This window comes from Aphelocoma coerulescens, chromosome 10 (assembly GCF_041296385.1).
Source record: "Aphelocoma coerulescens isolate FSJ_1873_10779 chromosome 10, UR_Acoe_1.0, whole genome shotgun sequence".
Classification (NCBI taxonomy): Eukaryota; Metazoa; Chordata; class Aves; order Passeriformes; family Corvidae; genus Aphelocoma; species Aphelocoma coerulescens.
The window spans coordinates 1,555,051-1,578,488 of NC_091024.1; the positions used below are offsets into that span (position 1 = coordinate 1,555,051).

The window sequence follows — 23,438 nt, forward strand, 5'->3', positions numbered from 1 at the left end:
TGTGTAATACTTGACTATACATACAGCTGCAGGCATTTGTAGTATCTTTAGCATTTTCAGAGTCAACATCAGATTTTGAAAATAGCTTTTTTTTTTTAACCAATCCGAGTGTAAATGCCTATTGTTCATGGCTTTTTATCCTTTTCTTTCAAGAGTTTCTGTTTCCTATGGCTTTACTTCCCTAAATTATAGCTGGGAGTTTTGCCTTTTCATTTAGCTAGGCATGAAAATGAGTCAGATGCTGCATAAGCTACATTTAGAGCAGGAAAATGTCCAGGACCTAAGTGGGAAAAGGAAATATTTCTGCATCCCCAACAACTGTGTTCAGAATGAGGGCCCGTTAGGTCTGTGGAAAGCAGGCTCTTTAACATCTCCTCTCTAGATTTTTTTGGGTGTCTCTGGATTCTTTTCTCACATTCCAGCAAGTAGAATCACTATTGAAAATCCAAACACAATTGTTATCTGTCAGATAGTTGATTGAAACAGACTTTCAGTAGAGACTGAACTTTAGGATAGAGATTTCAAAATCAGATGAACCAAATGATAACCCTTTTTTTAAACGTTTTCCCCTTTTGTTAGGAAACTATATAAAAGAATATGAAAATTCCAATGCCTTGCTGAATGACAGCTACAGGATCATTAACATCACAGGATTCTTCTATGGATGTGGTCATGCAGTACAAAACAATCATCTCTACTATCAGAAGGGAGGAACCAATGACATTCTGAAGTAAGTCAAAGATAGTTGGCCTAAGACAAGTGATGCTGTGGGAGAAGGAGCGATGGGTTAGTGCCAGAGGTGAACCTCAGAAAAGCAGACCATTCTTGTAGCATTTTGTGTTTCTTTTTGGCCCTGCCTAAATGGTAAGAATGGAGAAATGGTTCAGAGCTCTTCCCAGAACAGAACAACTCATTCTTTCTGGCCTGTAACTAGAGTACAGGCCACCAGCCTCCCCCTCGTGCATGCAGATGTGGGAGGAGGGAAGCTGGGGGAGTAGCCCTGGACCACTCCTCTGCTGTGACAGTTCTTTAGGCATTGTTCAGCTCTGTGTCTCGGGTTCACCTCTGCAGTTACCATGTCAGAGAGCAACGGGGTCCCAGGATGAGCAATGTGCCACGTGCACAGAGGACAACAGATTCTCCTCTTGGCTATCCTGGCATCCAACAGTTCTATTGTACATTACATTGCTGTGGGTGTTCTTCAGCTTGGATTCTTTGCTGTGTTCATAATCACAATAAAGAAGTGAGAACTGACTAAGGAATTTGAGTACCAGAAGAAAGGATTAGATTTAGAAGAATAAGCTGTGGATCTACCTGCATCTGAGTCAGAAGTGGTTCAGCTGCAGTGTGGGAGGCATAGGTGGGCGGTTTTGTGACTGTGGCCCACTCATGAAACTCAGCTGTGCAGAGCTCTTGCTGTGCTCTGCTCTGTCTGGAGGCAGCAGGGAATGCTGCTGGCACAGAGGGATGCCCTGAGGCACCTGCTAAGGACAGGACGACCTGGAGAACTACACATTCCATGGGGAGGAGTGGCTCCAGTGTTTGATTTCCTCATAAGAAGTTTCTACTACTTTCCTGCTGTATCTCCCTGAACTGGAACTGGGAATTGCATCTCTTGTTTCAGTTTCTACTGAGGACAGAGACAAACAATACAAATCAACCCCAAAATCTCACCTTGTGGGAAGAGCCAAAGACAGTCCAAGGGCAAATGAAAGATTGCTTGTGCTTTCAAGTTCTTACACAACTCTGATGTCTGAGCCAAGAACATTTACTATACTTTGATGTCTGTTCCCAAGCAGGTGTGAGTGCTGCCTTCCTATATTCATGTGGATGCCAAGGAATGTGAGCAAGCTGCAAGGATTCTATAATATTTATCCTGCCAAGCACAAGCTCACTTTTTGGCAGCCTCCTTTTAATATTTTCTGGCGTTTTCTCTGGTGGTCTGTAAAAGACCATCACTGTCTAAGCAATACACAGTGATAGGGCTGAGACTCCTCACCTTTGCTTGGATACTGTGAATTGGGAAATGCCTTCACCTCCAGATGAACACAAACTATTAGTGGAATTTTCAAATCCTCTCAAGGAGCTGCTATGGAATGGCATTTCTGTTCTGTTCTTCACTCTGTTCTTCAGCACAGACAGTATGAGGCACTATGGATTCTGTGACAGTGAAGTCCTTGATTTTGGGCTCCATAAAAGCTTCTGGGAGTTTCTGTATTGTTTTAGTGGAAATTATAGGTGAGGATCTGGTTAGTCCATTTTGCAAATGTTGAAAAAAAACATGCAAAAGGAGTTTCTTGTCACACATTTAGAAGCTGGCAGACTAGGTCTGACCTTTGGCAGGTTTTCTCATGATGGTCAGACCCCAACACTCTGATTGTTTCATTCTTTTCACTTTGTTTCATACCATGCTTTACTATCTCTGTTATTTTTGATTGACTTCATTGATATTAGTGATCAGGAAAGTGTCTGTAGCTTGAGTTCTGGTGGTTGATGAAACTATTACACTATATCTTGTTATTTACCCCAAGACATCAGAAGATTAAAGAATTTTGGAACCATCTGGAGTTCCAGGCTGGGCTATCCTTAAGTGGGGGAGCCCAAGAGAACCTGGGAATGAAGCCTCACTTCTTTGCTCCCTTCAGGATTTTCACATAAAACAGGAAAAGACAGGGTGTTGTGTGCTTCAGAATTTGTGGATTTCTAATGAGTCTTGAGATGCTTTCTATCTTGTTGGCTCTTTATAGAAAAGAATCCTGAAGAAAGTCTGCATTTCTGAGCAACTAGTCCTGTTAAGGGCTGTCCTTCTACCCCTTGCATGAGGTTATTTATAGATGTGAAGCAATTAACAAGATTAACAGGATTGACACATGCATTTCTCAAATCTTCTCCAGCCTTTAACTGTATTTTTTATGCTGCTGGAATATGGAGTTGCTGCAGATGTGAGTTTTACAAAAGCTGAGGGGAACAATCTAAACTGGTTATTCCTGACTTAGGATGACTTTTCCAATAGATGCTATCAGTGCAGCTTGAACAGAAAAACTGACCTTTCAGTATTCTATGTTCCTGGATCCGAACTGTGCCTGTGATTAACCCTGTCTTTGTAAGTGTAGCAGATTCCTTTACTGAGCAGTATTTTTCCTTCCTCTATTTGAAGGATGGAGCTATACAGTGAGAGAGAAGTCAGACACTGAAACGTGCTTCTTTGCAGAGGGCATTATTTAAAAAGATGAAGCCACGCTCTCCCTGCCTGTGCTGCAGCAGTGTTATTGGGTGATTAAATGCTGACAGCAGATGTGTCTCAGGAGGAGCTGACTACCCTCCTAAACCAGTAGAGGAACATGATTTAGCTGCTCACTGCTCCTGCCCTCAGATTATCAACCTACTATGGAATTTCAAGGAATAAAAACAATTTTATACATCAGAGATGGAAGTATGCAGGCTGTCCCACTGAGGCCAGCATAAGGTCACAATTTTGGCTCTGCAAAAGTAGAATTTTTATTCCTTTGATGTCAGCTTGAGTAAATCACTGCATTATCTGAACTGTTTTCATCAGAGGAACTCTAAGACTAGTTGAAGCTGCCCAGAATTCATACTGCTTTGGTCAATCACATTTTCTCCCTTTAGTTCCCACCTAGTCAAAACCAAACTTTGTACAGATTCCACTTGCCAATTTTAGGCCTTCACCTGGTATCCCATTCCTCTTCTTACCCATTCCTTTCAGTGGCTTCTTTCATCCTAGTGATAATAAAGCTCATAGACTAAATAAAGTGAAACCTACCAAAGCAAATCCATGCTCTTGTGCACCTTTCAGATTGGTTATTACTTTGGAATTTTCTCCTGATGTTTTGGAAGGTTCTTTGAGATTTTAATCTTAAAAGACATCAGAATGGTCCTTGAACCAGTATTTTCAACACCACCTCTATCAGTGATTCCCCACCCCATGTGTGTGGAGATGAGCTCTGATCACTCCTACTGAATCCTTGCTGTGTCTCATTTCAGATTCGGGCTTGATAAGGCCTCGATGGGCACCCTGCCCATGAAAAATGCCTTACACCATGGCAGGAACTACCTGTTCTCTAACTCCAAGACGTATTTCAACATAGCAGTGGATGAGAAGGGTCTCTGGATTATATATGCCTCAAGCACTGATGAAACAATAATGGTAGCACACATTGATGAAGAAAGGTTTTCAGTCCTTCGGACCATCAATACCACCTACCCTAAGTCCAAGGCTGGTAATGCATTCATAGCATGTGGCATTCTGTATGTTACTGACACCAAGGACATGACAGTAAGTTTTGCTTTTGATTTACTGAAAGAGAAGCAGATTGATGCAAGGTTTGAGTTACGGTCTTCACAGTCTGTTCTTGCTATGCTTTCGTACAGTGTGCGGGACAAGAACTTGTACACGTGGGAGAATGGGAGCTTGATGGTGTACCCTGTACATTTTGGCAGATGAATGCATTTTCACATGCCACCTTTGACTAAAGGATCTATTTAAGGCTCTGTGACACAAGCATGGGGGTCTCTTCGCTTGGTAACATTTTCTGTTTGCTGATGGAGGTTTGTGAGTGTGTGTAAGAGGGAGAGCAGGAGCCTTTGTGCAAACACACTTCAATCACACAGGCCATCCTCATCTTTTTAAAAAATGGTTGTTCCCTATTGCAGCTGGCACACAGCATAGACATACTTTTGTTTTTCCCCTGTTATTCAGCTGATAATTGTCTAATGTACATTGATTATTCCACGGTCATGTGCTCAGCAGAGACTATTTGTAACTTTTATTTACGATCATCTTCTCCTCACTCATTTCCTAGTCAGTGATTATGGTCTAATACAAACATCTAAATAATTAACTTTTGTGTACAAATACCTTTGTTACTTTCATTTAATTTCCATGGGTTCTCTGTGAACATTTTTTCTGGACAAAGCTGTTAAAAATAATGGGGATGGAAATACTTGTTTAAATAGAAAAAAAAGCAGAAAACTTCAAATTTGACAAGTCAAATCAAATGTTAATAATCAAAAGCAAAATCCAGCTAAAGTACAAGGAAAATGGGAATAAATGACATTAAATACTGAATACACATGAATTGTATTTCTTAAATGCAGAGCTGGATGAAAAGTAGCAAGGTTTAAAATTAAAGACATAACCTTTATGAATCAAATTCCATTTTTAACAGTATTTGAGTTTCTTGTGTTGCTGCAGACTCTTCCTTGCCCCTTACTGCCACGCAAACTATAGCAGTGTAACTTGCTTATAACTATTTAATTAGAATAAGGCATATTTCTAAAATAAAAAGTCCCCATATTCATCCATACAACTGAAATAGTAAAATGAAGGGTATACTTTCTTGCTATTTTTAGAATCATCACACTGCTTAATGACTTAATCTGTTATTAACCATAAGTCAGAGACTGCCAATTCACACTCAAATTTTTGAGAGCTAGAGGTGAGAAATCATAGCAACTTTTTGATTTTAATTTTGTTCTGGTATTTCAGATTTCTAAATTTAACATTGGAACAAAACTCTCTACTGTTGTTTTTTGTATCTAGATTCAAAATCATGCTCTTGGAAAATCCCCACCTGAATTTCTAAGCTGCCTGTGCATATTGCTAAAGTTTATGGAGCACACCCAAATATTGAGAAGCAAAGTGTTATTTGAATCCTGAACTGCACTGAGCTGTTTAATACCTGTGTGATCCAGGCACTATCAAAGGGACTAATGAATTTGGGAATGTCTGTGCCTGCAAAACCTGGTCTAGCACATGAGCTGGAAGAATTCCTCTGCTGCAGCTAAGCTCCAGTGTGTGATACAGGGATGGCTGGGCTCTTCTCAGGATACTTGCTGTCATCACTAGGGCCTTGCATGCTAGAGAGAGAGATGCAGAAGGGAACAAAAAATCGTAATTAACACCTTGAACTTGTATACACATCAAAACTCACAGACTAATGGTTCTACCTATGCCTGTATAAAGGGTGTGACACTCCACACTCCAGAGCTACAGTTCTGTGGGCTGCTTTTCACTTTTGTGGGGGGTGTGGGGGTTTTGACTGGTAATTTTTTTCATGTTTGTTTGACTGTGGTGTTGTTTCAAAAATTGAATTGTGGTACTAATAAAGTAAACATTTTCAGCTAAAATACCCCCCAAGTCAGCAATATACTTGGGCAAACACTGTTCAAGTCAGGTGTGGTATTTTCTAGATAATGTACCTATCTCAAAGCATGGTAAACTTCTGCATAACATTGTTGAAACACTTGGATCAACCTCTTGGAGCAGGAAGACCAGGAAATTCTACCTCTTTTCTTCTTGCAGCTGGGGAACTTCATTCTGTTAACCTTGGGTTTTTCTAGAACAGCTGAAAATAAAATGTAAACAGCTAATCTTTTTTTTATATCAGTACAGTCCGAGGTCAAGTTAAAGCTAACTCAGGAAATACCCAGTCAATGTACTGGAGATTTAGATAAATCTGTTTAAATATAAGCAAGAGTTCTAGAATGGGCTGTTCCATGAAATAAAAGTAATTTATTTAACTTACAAAGGGAAAACCAAACAGTGACATTTACCCTTCCTTCTTTTCATATTTCTCCTACTTCACAGGCTGCAATTTAAAATCACCTTTGGAGAAAGGTGCTTTTTATTCTAGTATATCTTACAATACAGCACAGACATCAAAATTTTCATTGGAGGAATAAGACAATTTGTTAACATTTAAATACACAGACATCCATTCCAGTCCTTGAAGAACATGTTTTTTGTTTACAACAGAAAAATACATCTGACAACAGTAGCTAGTTATGTTACAAGCAAACAATATTGAACTCTGCATAGTTTATACAATATACTCTGGTAATAATGTAATTACCAGTTTTATCCACTATTTACTAGCTGGCCACATAAAGCCTGACATTCATCTGAAATGTGGCATTATATGTTCCATTGGTATTCTCTTAACAGCTTCATTTAATGAAGTATTTTCTGGACAAATGATTTTCAAAACTAAAAGCTGACTAGAAAGATGGATGTCTTCACTACAAACATTTAATTCTTACAATACATTCCTAAAGTAAAGGCAGGTGTCCAATAGAAAACATAGCTCAGAAAGAAAGGAAAATAGTGTGCAAATTAAACCCCATCGCATTTAAAAATGTGTTGGTGTGCAAGTTACAGTATCAACTGTGCAATAATACTAACTGGGGAAAAATCTCAGCATAAAGTGATACATCTCTCACAGTACGTCCTTGATTGCACATGTTCCACGGCGCTTGCGTCCATTACACTTTCTGCAGAAATCAAATACACTGAGTACCCTTAATTAAAACTAAACTATTTTACAATGAGAAGTTGTACACATGCTTCATTTAGTGGGAAAATCTGGAATAAAGTCATCAGAATCATGTCAGAAATGCTTACTGACTTGTGGAGCCACAGTGCTTGTGAAGCGACTGACAACTGCCAGCATCTTTACGACACTCCGTAAATGCAGCTTGTGGGTCACTGAGCAATAACCTCCCCACAACCAACAACAATGGGTTGAATTCCTCATTTTTACAATCCAGTACATGCATTTCCACCCCAGTGATCCTTAAGGGCATATTCACAATACACCTGTTGTAAAAGTGTTGGCTTTCTCCCCATAATAATGCTGCAGTAACCGCTTTGAAAGGAAACACAATGTTTTCTTTCCACAGTGCATATCACTGTGTTTTTAGCTACTTAAAGGGACATTATAGAAACCAGGATTAGCTCACAGAACACTACAGAATGTCAAAAATGCCTGAAGGTACATTGAAAGCATTGGGAAGAACCCTCATTTTCAGCGTGCCATCTGCTCCACAGGAGAAGATACGATTGCCTTGCACAGTCTCAATCTGGGTGACACCAGCACCAATATTTCTGAAAAGGGATTGCTTAGCATGTTCGTTTTTAAATGAATGAATTAAATTGTAGCCAGTCAGTCTCCACACCTGTATCAAAAGAATGACAAAAGAAGATGAATATTAAAGCATTTGTATTTTCACGACTGAAGTTTAAGATTCCTGGCTGCTCTAAACTCTATTCAGCAAAGATAAAGGATATTTTTTGTTGCCTCATTACAACAATTACTACAAGTCCAAGAGTCTCGAGAGGCTCCTGCTGCAGTGTAAGGCTGCCTTACTGTGGACCAGCTGGGGACTGGGCAGGGTGAAGCTTCCCTGTGTTACCTGATCAGAGTCCTCCTCCCAGCTTCCCCCCGTGAAAGCTGCAGAAATGCACAGGTTGCATTTTCATCCAAGATGACTACTGTCAGCTTTGCAGCAGCTGGAAATGCTTTCCTGCTAAGGAATGCTGCAGAGAGTAAGCTGCACAGTTCATAAGCATGCAGAGTGGTAGGAGGCACAGCTGCCTGTTGTGTCCTAAGTAGCAGGAGCCTCATCAAGGTCAGGCCATGAAAGCCCTTATTAAACAATCCTCCAGCTAAAAGGAAAAAAACTGTATTCACCTTCTCTTTACCACGTTGTATTTCCTTCCTTTAGATTTCAGGTAAAAAGCCCCTTAAAAACAGGGACTGTATTTCTGGTTTGGTTTCTTTTTTTGGTTTTGTTTGTTTGTTTTCATGTTGATGTTTGTTTCTTGCTACTCTGACATCTCAGTAGCTGTCTGGGGCTACAGCATCAGGAGAAAAACCAGAACTTGGTGATACAGAAACTGTACAGAGTGTTGAAGTTGCTGAGCGCCCCCTGTGTTACAAAGTATGTCCAATGGCAAAGCCAGAACATTTTTAAGAGGGAGAAAAACAAAGGTAAGATTTCAGAACCGTGCACTTTGCTTTACCCACTTAACTTCAGTCTCACAACCTTAAAAAGACTAATCTTTAGTGGAGGAAAAACCTACTTGCTTTAGGAGTGTCCCAGTGTGTTTCAGTTGACATTATAAACATAAAGCAAGCAGGCTGTACATCAAGTGTACGTTTGGGGTTTGGTTTTGTTTTGTTATTGCATTCATCTGGCTATTTATATATGACAATACACTGCTTCAGCCAAACACCCTCCTGCAGAACCCAGCTCCTCCATCCCTTACCTTCATGTTGCCTTCAGCTGAGCCCGTAACAAAATAATCCTCAGAAGGATCCAGTGCAAGGGCCTTAACAGCTGACTCATGTGCTTGGAAGGTGAAAAGGATCTGCCTCTGTCTGATGTCAAAGATGCAGATATATCCCTTCCTACCTCCAGAAATGAGCAGTTGATGCTTGGGTGCATACTGAAGTACTGTGGCACCGTGGTCATGACAAGTGAAGGCTGAAGAAGAAGGATGTCAGAATTTAACCAATTTGAAACTGTAAGTAGCTCTCAATCTTAAAATGCATTTCTTCTATAAATTGCTATCTGAATATTTTCTAACTTTGCAGACACATTCCTTCATATGGGTAATGTCTTGTCAGTTGACAGCTTATTGCTCTCCTAAGAGATATCTAGATCTAATGCATAAGAAAGCATGATATGCAGTCTGAGTTAGAGTACAGAGTCATACCTGAATTTAAAATTTGAGAAAACATAAAATTCACATAAATGTATGTATTTATTTTATGTACATCCAAATGTACATATGTATGTTTTTATATACATGTATGTATTTATATACATCCAAAATTTACATAAAATATGAAGTTCAGGTAAATTCCTGATTCAAACAAAGTATAGCTGATCTTGAGCAACCAGGTCTAATGAAAGGTGTCCCTGCTCATGGCAAGGGGAGTGGAAAGAGATGATTTTTAAGGCCCCTTCCAACCCAAACCATTCTGTGATGTTCTTTCTTCATACTTTTCTATATAGAGCAGATAACATCATGCTAGAGAATATACAGAACCAGGCTGGTGCATGTATTGGTGTGCAACACAGACCTGCTCCCCAGTATAGGGATGTCCCCTTGCCCCAAATGCACACACAAGCTCTATTTTCTTAGTCAGCAAGAAGCAGAGGTTTAATTTTCACCACAGTACTTACCATGTATAAGACTGTTACCAGATGAAACCAAGGTGTCCCAGAGGCACACATTTCTGAGGGAGAAAAAACCAGAAGTCATTATGACTTATTGCTAAGAGATTCATGGGGTGGCATGACTCCAAAAGGGCTCACATTTTATGTCAGTCTACAAGGTAGAACTGAACAAGGAGCCCTTGACACTCTCTAGTCATTGGAGAGCATCTGCAAAGAACGGAGAGTTTTAATTCTTTGCTCTTTTATGCTTCTTAGTGGAACTATACCTTCCACTTTTAAAATATGTACTAATCACAGGTTGTGTCAAGAAATTATAGAAGTTATTCTTTTCAGAAAAAAAGAACTATCCTGCTTTGCTGAACACATTTCTACCCCCAGCAACAGCATGATGTCAAAGTAGCTGCATTTAGAATGCAACTTGAAAAAACTGATTAACTATTGACTGCTCCTCACAAATTAAACTTGGGAAACAAGCAACTGAAGAAATGATATTCAAAGAGATTACCTGGCAAGTTCAAGCTGTAACAAAACTTAGAACATTGAGCCTTAAAATGTCAGCCACACATTAATGCCCAAGAGCTTAGCAAGTTAAGGGAGATGAGTAAGCAGTTTTGAAATTCTTCATTGTTTCTTTAAACACACCTGTTATCATTGGATTGTCCCGATGTAGCAACTAGACTTGAAGAGGTTATAAATGCAAAGTCACTTGTGGTTTTACTGTGGCACTGCCAACTCTATTAAAAACAAAACAAATAGAAAAGTGCAATCTTACCAGTTATTGTTTGCATCAAAAGTAACAACTGTCAGTCTAATGTCAGTGATAGCAAAACAGAGTCTTTGAAACAAAGCTTAAAAACTGACAGTTTGAAACTGAGAATGGAACAATGGATTAAAATCCAGGATAAAATGAAAAGATACAGAATAAGTGACAAAGAACAAGTCCACAGTATAGTGTATGACAACAGTTGAATTTTAAATTAACCATGGTCTTCATGTACTGTTAAAAGGCAGTAAAATGTATTGAAGAATGTATTTTTACTAAGTTTTGGGGTTGTAAAGTCATTACTTGTGACTCTGATTTTCAATTTAAACAAGGGCAATGTTGAAGTAGTATTTGTAATTACTGTAGCTTATGGTTATTGTGCAATTAGTTTTCCAAAGATGGATCATTGAAACTCTGCAGTTGTTTTCATAAAGTATGCCAAGCAAAATCAAATATGTCTCAGTAAAGTTGTATGCTCTGGGCCTGTCTCAAGATTCAAAGACTTTGATAATAATGATAATAATAATAATAATAGTAAAATAATATTCTGTTTACCTACCAGGTAGGGCTTAGGATTTGAGGTGGTTTGGTTTACTTGCCAAATACTCAGGAAACCTTCACCATCAGCAACACCACACTGCAAAGAACAAACTGCATTTATTAGCATGACATAGTGGTGACTGGATGCTTAGTGCATGATCATAAACTGCTGACTTCAGGAAAAACCCACCTGAACCACCAAACCTTTGCCTGCAAATTGAATAGCAATAAAAATGATGGTCAAGTAAAAAAAAAAAAACTGGTTTGGAAGCCAAGTGAATTCAGTGCTAATTGTTTAATGATTATTTAATGATAGATGCTCTCCTGCATACTCAGTTCTTTTCTGGAGATGGAGAAAGCGTGGAAGCTTATCTTTCAAATCCCAATGTTAGATGCCAAAGCTAACAAAGGCATCATTACTCCATGACTCTCCTTGAAAATGCTTAAAAAAGGAAGATGCATCAAAGCATGATGAGAACAATTGTGGAAAGACTGTACTCTATCATAAATGGTAAAATGACTGAGCTATATTTATTAACCAAAATGAATAAAAATCCATATTGTATAGTCTATGCAGCATGTTCTGTAAGTATTTTACAAAATATTTTTAGAAATATTTATAATTATTTTTTGTATTTTCTCTTTTTAGTTGAGTTTCACAAGTCCTGCCTGAGTGACCTTCATGTGAAGCACAGCAACAATGAGTACATCTTAATTTCTGACTCAGTCTTGAGTCCCACGTAATGGTAAGACTGCAATATCTCAAAACATAATCAAAACACATTTTTAGAATAAGTTTAAATTACAGACTATGCCACCTGAAAAGAGATATGCTGAGAGATACTTTAAATTTCTAGCTATTTCACCTTTGCTGTTTTATAGCTATGTACAGTCATGTCCAAACTCCTTTAATTCACTTTCTATGACTTTTAACTATAATGAAGTTAAATATTTTGTCAATAAAAATGCAGACAAGACCTGCTAAAATAATAGAATAGGCAAAAAACTGAAGAGGTGGGTATTCCTCCCAATTTCTTTCTTTCTCCACTCTTTTTACTGTATCTCATATCCCTCACAGAGTCACTTCTGGCCAAAGCATCTGTCTTTTTGTACTCTTGCTGCTCTCCACTGTAGTAATTTAAAAAGGTCACCACATGGGAACACAGGTTTCCAAAGAGGGAGAATAAAAAGCGTGAAAATGCAGCAATTAGGATATGGGATAGCAGTGTGAAGCTGAGAGAAGAGAAAGGAGAACAAGGGTCAGGGTTTATTACGGAGCTCCCCCATGCAGCCAAAATGCACAATACAATACCATCGTTCTAGGGCATCCTACCAGCTCTGCATGGCACCAGCTCAAATTGCTTTAGAGGTCGCAGCACGACCAAATGACTCCTTATGAATAAAAACCTCAACCCCCCCAAACCCTACCTGTTGTACTCACCTTATTTCCCTGGGCATTGAAATACATCCTGGTCACCCTGGCATTCCCAGCCTGCCGGAAGCACACCAGCTGCTGTGGTCTCGTCCATTCGAACATTCGCACGCTTCCATCTTGTGCTCCTGTAAGATCTAACATTAAAGGTGATCATTAATAGTGCAGTATTTTGTAGAAAATCATCAATTCCATACTAGTGATTCACTTACAATACTGATGGACTGGATGTGAAGCCATTCTCTTGACGTTATTCAGATTTCTTTTAATCAGCTTTATATGAAACAAAGAAAAATTAAAAAAATTTATTGAGCTAACATTATTTGTATGGTCCTACAATCAAAGTTCCCATAAGAAAGAACACCCAGATTGTCCCATTATTTTCTCTATCACAATAATTCTGTGCTTAATTTGGCCTTCTTTGTGGTCAGGTCTTGGTCACTGTTGGCCTTTTATGTCAGTACTGGATTGACAGTATGATGACTAATGCACACTAGGTGTCTCTACTAAATAACACACGATGAAAGTCATGCTCTCCTGAGCTGCACACACAGAAGTACTCACCACACCAGCTCCAGTGCTGGTTTGCCCAGTGCCTAACCAGGGCATGGATGGAGATGGCTGTATCTGACTCACTCCAAACGATGGTGCAGTTGAAGGAGCCAGCGTTGTGGTAGAACCACGGAAGTCAACATCATCGGAACTGCAAAGGAACAGCTCTGCTTCAAACAAAGGCTGCTTTGCTCTAATGACCTTTGCTTATTTGTCAGGAGTCTAACGGCAGTGGGTAGAGAAGTGACAATAACGAGACTATAAACTGGTAATTCCTGCACTTATGTAGTACAAATCCTTTCCACGTGGCCCAAATCTACCCATGTTTAATCTCAAGTGATGGTCCCAACATAAGAATATAAGTGCCCTTGAGAAGAATATTGCTGGGCTGTTCCTGACTGGTGTGTGCAGGGAGCCCGTCCACAGGAGTGCTCGCTGCAGCTGCTGCATTCACAGCTCTCAGCACAGTAATGCAGGGCACAGGAACAGCCAGCACCAGCTACCACGGCTGCCTCCACACTGCACTGACACAAGGGAACTGCAGGCTGTCCAAGGCAGCACTTCCTTCATTACCTTATGCACCACAGGGGATTCTACTTTGCTGTGCAGAGCAAACATGCCTAAAGGCAGTAATTATTCTCCTGCCTTCTCTCACTTTCAAACCAACCTGAAACCTACTGAAGGAGAGTAATTAACATTTTCTGTATGCTCCATTTGTGCTTACACAGGTACTATAGATGCAGCCTCACAGAAAATCAAACTCTCATTAATATAACCACAAAGAAACAATCCTACCTTTTAGACTCTCTGTCATATTCTTCCCCAATCCATATAAATGACTGAGCAGCCAGTAGAGCTGAAATATCAAGTTCTTGAACATCATGTGTAGACGCCAAAACAATTTCATTGCTGTTTGCCTATGCAGCACAAAGACAAAATTTATACTAACTATAATTAAGATCTTTTATTATACTTCTTGTAGCATTTGAGGCTTACCTTGTTAACTGCAAATGCCATTATCATATCTGATTCTTTGTGAATGATTTTTGCTTTTCCTCCAGGGTAGCCAAGATCTGCTTCAACCTACAAAACATTTATAAAAGACTTCAATTAGCGTGAAAATCCATTTTGTAGCGGTACATTCAGAGTGCAAAAATCTATACAAAATTCATGCAAGAAAAGTTCAGTGGCCTTAGCATTGTTTCGGTAGCTAAACTTTAGACTTCTCATACTCTTTGGTGTTCTATAGAAGCCAAAAGTGATATTTGAGTGTAAGAAACACGAAGTTGTGTGTGCAACACTATTTACAAGGTGTTCACTCATCCCAATTATCAGGACATCCGAAGTTAGTTCACGGATTAAAAGCCTGTCACACAGACTACACAGAACACACAGCTTCTGTTAGTCACATTAGAAAAGAAAAGCCAGTTCCACAGAACTTTTGAGAATGTGCTAGAGGTTTGGGAGAAGGGATACTACCTTGTTTTTGTGATCTTCTGCTACGCAGTTTTGTTTGACCTGCTCCACACGATCTTCTACAGACTACATAACATCACACAGTCACAAACACAAAACACATGCACAAACAAATATAAAAAAAGAATGAAACATTCCAAACTAGATTTTAAAGGCCACTCTGTCAGTAAATGATGACAAATGTATTTTTAACTTTTTATAAAAGGCACAGAAACTAAGACAGGAATCTAAACAAACTCACTTAAAATGTAATGCCTCCTAGATGAACACAAAATGTATGATATAGTAAATAAATGGAGGAGTAATACACACACAAACTCCATACTTACAGGAATTCTAAAAGATATTAAATAATCTACTTATTTCCCACGATATTTATGTGTTGGCTTAAATTTTCAGTTAGAACAGAGCAGTTGTAACCAGTACAATTTGTAAAGCCCCATATTATATATTACTATATAATATTACTTTTATATGTATATATTACTCATGCATATATACATATACACAAATGAATAGCACATTTAAATTTCTTTTTCAGTATGACACACCAAAAAAAAAAAAGAATACTCAAATTTCTTTGCTCATTACTGTTACTGCAAATGTTCTGTTTATTAGGACAGTATTCAAATGCATGAAGATGAGATATGTCTTGTTTAAAAACATTTGGTTCAATTGATATCCCAATCAACAACATGATAGTCATGTTGATTTTGAAAAAAATCCAAACACTGTTAAACGAGAGAAACTGAAATGTCAATGAAAAATGGGAAGAAAAATTAAATACTGAGGAGACTGGGGAACAGTTATAACTGAGCTTTCTTTTTTAAAAAAAGTTACATCCTTTGTTTACCTCACTCTGCTTTCTTTTCTTTGTGAATATATATCTTATGAAAGTCTCCTGAAGAAGTTCTTGCTTCACAAGAAAATGCCAGAGCCTTTTTGCTGGAAGAGCTGAGTAATCCTTTGATCTGGGTAAAGCAGAAGAAGGAAAGAAACACAAAATATCCTGAGTTGGAAGGAACCCACAAGGATCAATGAAGTCCAACTCAAGTCCAAGAATTCCACTGTGCATCTGAGAGTGTTGACCAAACACTTCTGGAACTTTGCTGGTGGTGCTGTGCCCACTTCCCCAGGGAGCCTGTTCCAGTGCCCAACCATCTTCTGGGGGAAGATCCTTTTTCTAATTACCAACCTAACCCCTCCTGACACAGCTTCAGGCCATTCCCTCGTGTCCTGTCACTGGTGACACAGAGCAGAGATCAGTGCCTGCCCCTCCTGTTCCCCTCACGGGGAAGTTGCAACTGCAGTGAGGTCTCCTCTCAGTCTCAGTCTCCTCCAGGCTGAACAGACCAAGCACCCTCAGCTGCTTCTCACATGGCTTCAGCTCCACACCCTGCACCATCTCCACTGCCCTCCCCTGGACCTCTCTAATAGCTTTAGATCTTTATGATTCTGTGGTGCCCCAGGCTGCCCCAGCACTCGAGGTGAGGCTGTCCCAGTGCAGAGCAGAGCAGGACAATCCCCTCCCTTGCCCGGTTGGCGATGCTGGCCCTGATGCCCCCCAGGACGTGTTTGGCCCTCCTGGCTGCCAGGGCACTGCTGAGTCATTTTGTGCTGTTGACTCAGTTGTATTTTAATATATTGAGAAAAGCAAGCTATTTTTGAGTTGAAAACACAGCTCACTATCTGCATTTACAGACACCTCCAGGCATGACACTGTCTAAACACAGAAGGATTAGCCTTAAAAGGACCTTAGTACAACTGTCTTTCTCCTCCCCCAGACATCTGCAAGTATTATACAACTCTTTTCTTGCTGAGATAGGGTAAGAGAAAACTGCTACTGAAGGAATCGTAAAACAGGTTGAATAAGGTGTTCCCAGCAGCAGCCACTGCCCTCGAATCCTCCAACCTCTGCTCTTTCCTCATTTTCCTTTCTTGTTGCAGCTGTGAAAGTGCAGCAGAGTAAGTAAAGGCTGCTGCAGGAGACAGGCAGCTGCATAAGAATGAACAAAGGGATGTGCAAGAAAGGCTTCTGTAGAACATTGGCTACTAGACCAAGAGCTAGACAACCTTTGTTTGGCTATTTAACACGAGGAGGAAATACTCTCTAGAATTTCTGTGATCAGAGAATGTGTTTTTGCTGGGGAAAAAAATACTTACTTGAAGGGTGTGTTTTCAGGTTCAATCATGGCTTTATTCCGGAGAATAGCTGGTCCTGCCCCTACACCAATGTCACTGGGGTAAGTATTGATGTAGTTTGGTGGGGGGCCTTCAAACTGGTCCATTCTATCTTGAAGAATCTGTTCCCAGTGTTCTAAATTTTTTATTACAGCAATGCCCAATGGAGATGTTACTGGCAGATCTAAACAGAAATATTAATAAAGTATGGCTTTAAGAAAAAAAAATATTGCAGTTACAGTGAGTATAAAAACCCCATAATAACATAACCATCCAAAAAAATCTTGAAAGGAAATGTACATGTTAGCAATTGTAATAAATAAGGTACTTAATTATTTAAAGTTAGAATTAAAAAGCAAAGTCTGACAGAAAGCCACATATACAGACAAATAAAATATAAAGCAGGATTTAACATACCAGTGAATTCCAGACCAGCAATGGGAAAGAAGTTCTTAATGTTGTGCAGAACTAATTTTACCATTGTCAGATGTAGAAGAGCCCAGCTGTATGAAAAGAATAGATTTAGTTGTGATAAATAAACATTAAGAGTTATCTACAGAGTATTTTTCTTCTTCAAGAAAATTCCCAGGTTAGAAGAACACTGTAGAATGGTTCTATTTCATCTGCACTTCATTTAAAAACTACATGCTTGAATCAGCAGTCTAAGCCATAATTTTAGAGCTGGCATTGTTGACTCAACCTTATGTTGAGTCTTAAAAATGAGGATGGGTGTTTCTTATTTGTTTTCCACTCCCCAAATATCTGCAAACCACACAGCTTTGACTTCCTAATCCCTCTTTTTTGGCAAGTAAATGGGGAACTGTTGCTGCGATGAGAATTTGTCACTTCCGTGGCCACAGATAAATCTACCCACAGTATTCAAATTATTTGACTTACATTGGGTGGGGCAGAAGATCCACATTTTTTTTTAAATTTGGAAGCAAAGGTAAGCATATGACATAATTATTCTAAAATAGTGACAATTTCTGCTGACCTGTAAGAATTGGCATCTGTGTGTTCCTGGATCTGCACATCAGAGAGGAAAGCGTCGTCCTCTTCCTCATCACTGTGAATGCTCTCATCAGAGTCGTATATAACCCCACTGTCTGATAAAGGGAGAAAGGGCTGCAATGCAAAGTAAAAGTCTGCTATAAAAACAATATTCTCATCTCTTCATATTCTCTTACTTCACTTATGACTCTCACAAAGTTTAAATAACAGTAATTTAAGCTATGAGTCGATTTCCCTAAAATAGAAGGAATTAGCAAGGGGAAAAGCATTGATCACTATTATTGACAGGAGGCATATTCTGAAAGTGAATAATAGACTTTTAGGCTCTTTATCTTTCATCAAGATGATAATATTCTGCATCTTACTACTAAGAGCACTCAAAATTTTCACTTTATTTTTGTCCTTTAAAAATTAACAGAAGAAACAAGCTTTTATGAACTGTAACTTTCGTTTTCCATTTTAAATTACCTTGGCCATAAAATAGTCCCACATGCTGAGCTCTGGAGGAATAAACTTTTCTTTGTAAGAGGGTCTTTCTGCAGGTACAGGTGGTGGTACATTGCTGTCTTTTACTGGTCTTCCTGGCACCAGCATTCTCATATTAAAGCGACGGCGGTGTTTATCCATCTCTTCTGATGGAAGAGGAGGTGCTAAATTCAGGTAATTAAAAAAGCTGATATTAATATTGCATCTTTAAAATGTCTCTATTTTCTAAATGAAGCAACTAACAACCACTGTTATTGGTACTAATTTCTACTGGTTTAGAATCAAAGCCAGCCTAAATAAAGTAAGTGCAATCACAAAAAAGTGCCTTTATGATAAATTCAGTAACTGTGGCATTTAGACATTGGACACATATGAAAAATACATTTTACTTTACATACATTTACATACTGGATTAAGTTCTCAGGAGATGTAGCTTTTAAAAAATCTTTTAGCTGAAAAATTTCTCAAGAAAAGTAAAGAAATTCAGAAGCTTTGTTGAGAAATAAAGTAATACGTAAAGTATCACTAAACAGTACAATTAGCAGTTACTCAAATATAAGTCAAGGAATTCTTAGGATAGCAAAGAAAATCTGAATAGAAAGGCAGGCTTTTTGAGAACTGAAGTCTACTTTAAAGTGTTATGATTTAAAATGTCTTAATAGTAATCAAAATATTAATGTGGAATTTTTCAAAGCATTATTGGCCAGGCAGATCACACTTACTTTATAACAAGGGAGCTAGGTATTTAACAACTATTCTTTTCATCCAAAAAAGCCACTACCAACACTCATCTACACTGCAAGTCTTTACAAACCTTCGTTACCATCCTCTGAAACATCAGAAGCTGTAGCAGCTTGAAGGTTAAAGGAAAACAGAATACATCTCAAATGAACATGACTTATGTAAGTTATTCATACTGTCACCTTATGAAAAGAACTTCCATAAGTGAATTTAAGTTATTCCATGAATGACTGATACCTGTTGTGCATACTTGTAATGGTGCAATGCCTTATCACTGTTTTGTTTTATATTCTGGAGAGGGAATGTCTGATTTTTGCATAAGTTTTGCATAAATTGGTGATTTAGAAGTCTGTGGGACGTGATTTTTGGTACTGCTGAATCTTATCAGAAATGGTTGTATCTGTCTTTGTCTTCAGAGCTGAATTCAGTCTCTCACTTTTGCTTTTCCTCATGCAGCTTATTAGCACTTACTCATCTGTCTTTGTAAAAATCTGGGGTTTATCTGGAGCTTACATATGCATGAGCTCTTTTTCTGCCAGACAAAGCTGGTATTTCTTCTCTGTGAACTTGTGCTAGGTGAAATCCTACCTTGCAATTGAAACTGATTTCAGAAATGCTGTTTCCAGGTTACTGCAGTCGTTAAATAACAATGCTTACCTCACATACAAAAACCCATAGGTATTAACACTCATTTATACTACCTGTTTTTTTAGATGGCTGAAACTTCTGAAAAATGTTATAAGTAAGCACCTAATATTTCTATTATTAATATAATAACGAAACAATAATATAAATATATTAATATTAATAATATAAAATTATTAATATATTAATATTATTAATAAATTATTAATATTAATAATACAAAACCTATAGTTTTTATGGCAAACTCAAAATGTGCTGGCTGCCATAACAGAGGACATCTGCAAGGCTATTACTTGTTTCTGCTTCCTTAGTTAACGTAACAATTTTCTTGCCAGAATTTAAACTCTGCTTGCTCGGCTTTGGTCTTTAAAAGGAAGGAAGCCTCTCCTGCTAGGTGACGGAAAGGCCTGCAGTGCAGAGCAGCAGCGTGGCCTTTGGGGAGCAGGGCACCTGGGATGCTCTCCGACTGCCGCCGCGGCTTCACGAGCAGCTTCGCCCCGCCGCCGAAGACGGCGGCCCACATGCGGCTGTTGAGGGGGTGCGCCGCCAGCCGGAACAGCTCGTTGCACGAGTTGGTGGCGAGGGCGTGGATCAGGAGGCTCAGGTACACGGCTACCACAGCTTCACACAGCAGGATGTTCAACTTCGGCTGGTCTTCGTCCTGAGCTGAACTTAAGAGGTTGATAAGTGAACTCACGCCTGCAAAGAGGAAAAATTCTGGGATTAAATGGACAAAAAGAAGGTGTTTTACCTCTGTGATTTATGGTAAACACAAGTAGCCACGTGATGCTTTTATTCAGACAAAACACATTATTAACAGTTTTCTTAAAATCATCGTAAGATCAAAATTACAAAAAGCCTTGTTGGGTCTGGGACTTTTGCACTGCACTTCTCTGCAAATAGTAAGTGCAGGTCAGCATGCATATGAAATTCCTGCACAAGTTCTATGGTTTATGCTAGTACATCAGAATTAGCTGCTTTGATAGCTACACCAAGTACAGCATACATGTAGGACAGCACTGTGGAGACAATTAACAGAAGTAGCATTGCTAGGGGGTTAGGCAGACTCGAGGAAAACATTTTGGGATGACAAATTATCATTAAGTTTATCCTTAAAATCATGGTCTCTTCTTCAAACAAGATGTTTGTCATGTAGAAAATTTATTTTTATTTTGATACATGAAAAAGTGAAAGGCTGTTACTATTTTGAGAAGTAAGTTAGAAACATCTATCACTGATTTCCTATCCACTATTTCCTCCCTCATGCAGGACAGTGAAATAATTCTGGCACATGGGGCTGGTCTAATGGAGCTAAAAGTAACCTTATTTTAGTCTCACCAGGCCACTGAGCAGGAGATGAGTTTGGAGTTGCGTGCTCTTCAATGCTTTCTGTCCTCAGTCTGCGTCGATCACTCAAAAGCAGTCCTTGATAAACCATCCCAGTAAACTGATTTGCTTCTGTTTGACTGCTACATACAAATAAATTTTTTTCTGATGAGAAAGTGAGTGTCCCAAGTGAGAGTGACAGCATATTTTCCTACTGTTTATTGAAAAACCCTGAATGGTTGGGTGTTATTTTATCTGCATAAAATGGATTGGGCATATCAAAGTTAGCAATGTGTGATGTGTATCTTTACCCATATGCAAACAGTTAATCCCTTTTCAAGTCACATGCAGGAAGAATTTCCATTTAGGAAGAATTTCCTAATTCTTCCTAAATTTAGGAAGAATTTAGGATACACAAAATATACTGCAAATGAAAACTTCCCTCTTTACCTGTAGCTGTGGCTGTCACATAGTGCTTGATAAATGGATGCAGAAAGTGAAGCTGCTAAAGAATGAAGTGTGTACACCTAAAATAAAGAGAACCAATAAGCTACATGTTTTATACAAAAGGTGAGTAAAATACATTTCTTTCTAAAGAATATTGGAAATGTGTTCTGCAGGACTGTCCTAGCTTTTAGCTTTAAACCAAGTGCAAGAAGTAGTAACTGAATGTTACTTTGAGTTTACAATAGAGTGCTTAGAAAATCACAACTGTTTTGTTTAAGATAATTTGATGGCAGTCAACACCTTCTAATATTATGTCAAGATAATTAACTTGATTCTAATACAGAACAGCCACAGTAAATGAGCATACTGAAGCAGTGATTAAGCATGTCCTGTTATGGTAATGAATTTGATGGAATGGTTCCTGGAAATTGTACTATATAACACTGCAGTTCAATGTAGCAGTAGCTACTCAATATGCGTAAAATACAAAAAGTTTTTGTAGTCATTATATAATAGTTTTATCTAAAATCTCTTCTTTTTACCGCAGTTATGTGCTTATAAACTCTGTTAGCCTCCAGAGTAACAAAATAACTGGTTCTGCCCCACAATGCAGCAAAACCAGCCAAGTTCTTAAAAAGAGGAAATGCAAGGATTTCTTGGAAAGTTCAGTGAAATCCGCAGTGTGAAGAAAACGGTACTTTCAAACTGTTAAAAAAGCAAACTTACTTAAACCCACCCTGTGCTCATTCCTATCTTTTCCTACTATCTTTCCATTTCATCAAGCATTAGGCCTTAGATTAAAGCTATGAATTACCTTGACATCTTCAATATTAGGATGTGGTGGCGACTTCATCTGCACAATAGTGTAAAGTATATCATGGATGTGGTTGTTTAAGTACAGCACAGGATTAGCTATCACAGTTTTTGTGGATGCTATGCTTGCAGAAAGCAATGGTAGTGTTGTGGGTAATGGAAGAGGAGACTGAAGTTGCTTTACAGTAGTTTCCTGTTTAAAAGAAAAGACTGTATTTAAAATTACTGCTTTGAAAAAAAGATAAGAGATAATTTTACATTTTAAACGTATTTCCCAGGCCATTTATCCTCTTCTACTGCTGTCTACACAGTACAGACAAGATTTTACTGTCAAAAGCAAGTTATTATTTACTATAATAACAAGGTTCAGACCCAATAGCCAAGTTTGCTGGAGCACGTTTTGATTTCGTACAGGAAGAATATTTTCATGTAGCTCGCTGGGAAGTGTGGAGATTGTCTATTAAGAAACACTAACTAAAAGTGTACTTGCAGTAGCACAAGTTGATACAACAGTCACTGGTCTGAGTTTAGTAACAAAGCCAAATTTGTACTCATCTGAGTTTCTCAAGGGGAAACAAACAGAACTTTTTAAAATTCTTAAACGTACATTCTAAGCCAAGTACCACCACCAGCTGTCTGTTGCCCCTATTTGAAACAGGAGAAATCTACGACTAGAGCACGTTAAAAGACTTGCCCAGTATCAGATTATCTGCTGTAGCTCAGTGTAGTAATTAACATTTGCTGTAAAATATTGCTTTTTGTATGAAATGTAGAAGATGCCATAACAGAGTAAAAGAGAGCAGTACCCTGTCTGACTTGATATTATTTGTTGAGCCTTGAATTTAAGACCCCATTCCTTGTAGAGGTCTAGGAATGAGACTTTGTTTTATTTCAGTAAGTGTGAATTTTATTTATTCCATAGGTACCTAGAATATTGTGACCAAAATTACATCATAGTAACACACATACAATGCTGCAGCTATAGTATAAACAGCAACATTTATACTCCATAGTCATAATTAGCCTGATCCTCAGTGTCAC

General features: G+C 38.6%; 2 protein-coding genes across 11 annotated transcripts in view; one reads left to right on the forward strand and one right to left on the reverse strand.

The window, feature by feature from the left end:
* GLDN (gliomedin) overlaps positions 1–6,189 on the forward strand; it is a 96,354-nt gene extending 90,165 nt beyond the window's left edge. For 8 of the 10 annotated variants that reach the window (XM_069025573.1, XM_069025570.1, XM_069025571.1 and 5 more), the window contains 2 exons: positions 580–730; positions 4,003–4,859. In XM_069025573.1, the coding sequence (XP_068881674.1) occupies positions 580–730; positions 4,003–4,462 (611 nt within the window). In that variant the 3' untranslated portion in view covers positions 4,463–4,859. Of the gene's footprint in view, positions 1–579; positions 731–4,002; positions 4,860–5,560 lie in introns of those variants that run through there. The other 2 variants (XM_069025568.1, XM_069025576.1) reach the window with 2 other exon arrangements.
* A 323-nt stretch (positions 6,190–6,512) lies between these two features.
* The window catches only part of DMXL2 (Dmx like 2), a 47,624-nt gene continuing 30,698 nt past the window's right edge, over positions 6,513–23,438 (reverse strand). Inside the window, exons 25-44 of the mRNA XM_069025565.1 lie at positions 22,399–22,590; positions 21,588–21,664; positions 21,150–21,280; positions 20,262–20,510; positions 18,408–18,589; positions 17,923–18,053; positions 17,346–17,431; positions 16,911–17,112; positions 15,601–15,718; positions 14,751–14,813; positions 14,268–14,354; positions 14,067–14,188; positions 13,284–13,422; positions 12,932–12,992; positions 12,729–12,856; positions 11,307–11,384; positions 10,627–10,718; positions 9,991–10,043; positions 9,068–9,285; positions 6,513–7,974 (exon numbers count right to left, since the gene is read on the reverse strand). Of these exons, the coding sequence (XP_068881666.1) occupies positions 7,765–7,974; positions 9,068–9,285; positions 9,991–10,043; positions 10,627–10,718; positions 11,307–11,384; positions 12,729–12,856; positions 12,932–12,992; positions 13,284–13,422; positions 14,067–14,188; positions 14,268–14,354; positions 14,751–14,813; positions 15,601–15,718; positions 16,911–17,112; positions 17,346–17,431; positions 17,923–18,053; positions 18,408–18,589; positions 20,262–20,510; positions 21,150–21,280; positions 21,588–21,664; positions 22,399–22,590 (2,619 nt within the window). The 3' untranslated portion in view covers positions 6,513–7,764. The remainder of the gene's footprint in view (positions 7,975–9,067; positions 9,286–9,990; positions 10,044–10,626; positions 10,719–11,306; positions 11,385–12,728; positions 12,857–12,931; positions 12,993–13,283; positions 13,423–14,066; positions 14,189–14,267; positions 14,355–14,750; positions 14,814–15,600; positions 15,719–16,910; positions 17,113–17,345; positions 17,432–17,922; positions 18,054–18,407; positions 18,590–20,261; positions 20,511–21,149; positions 21,281–21,587; positions 21,665–22,398; positions 22,591–23,438) is intronic.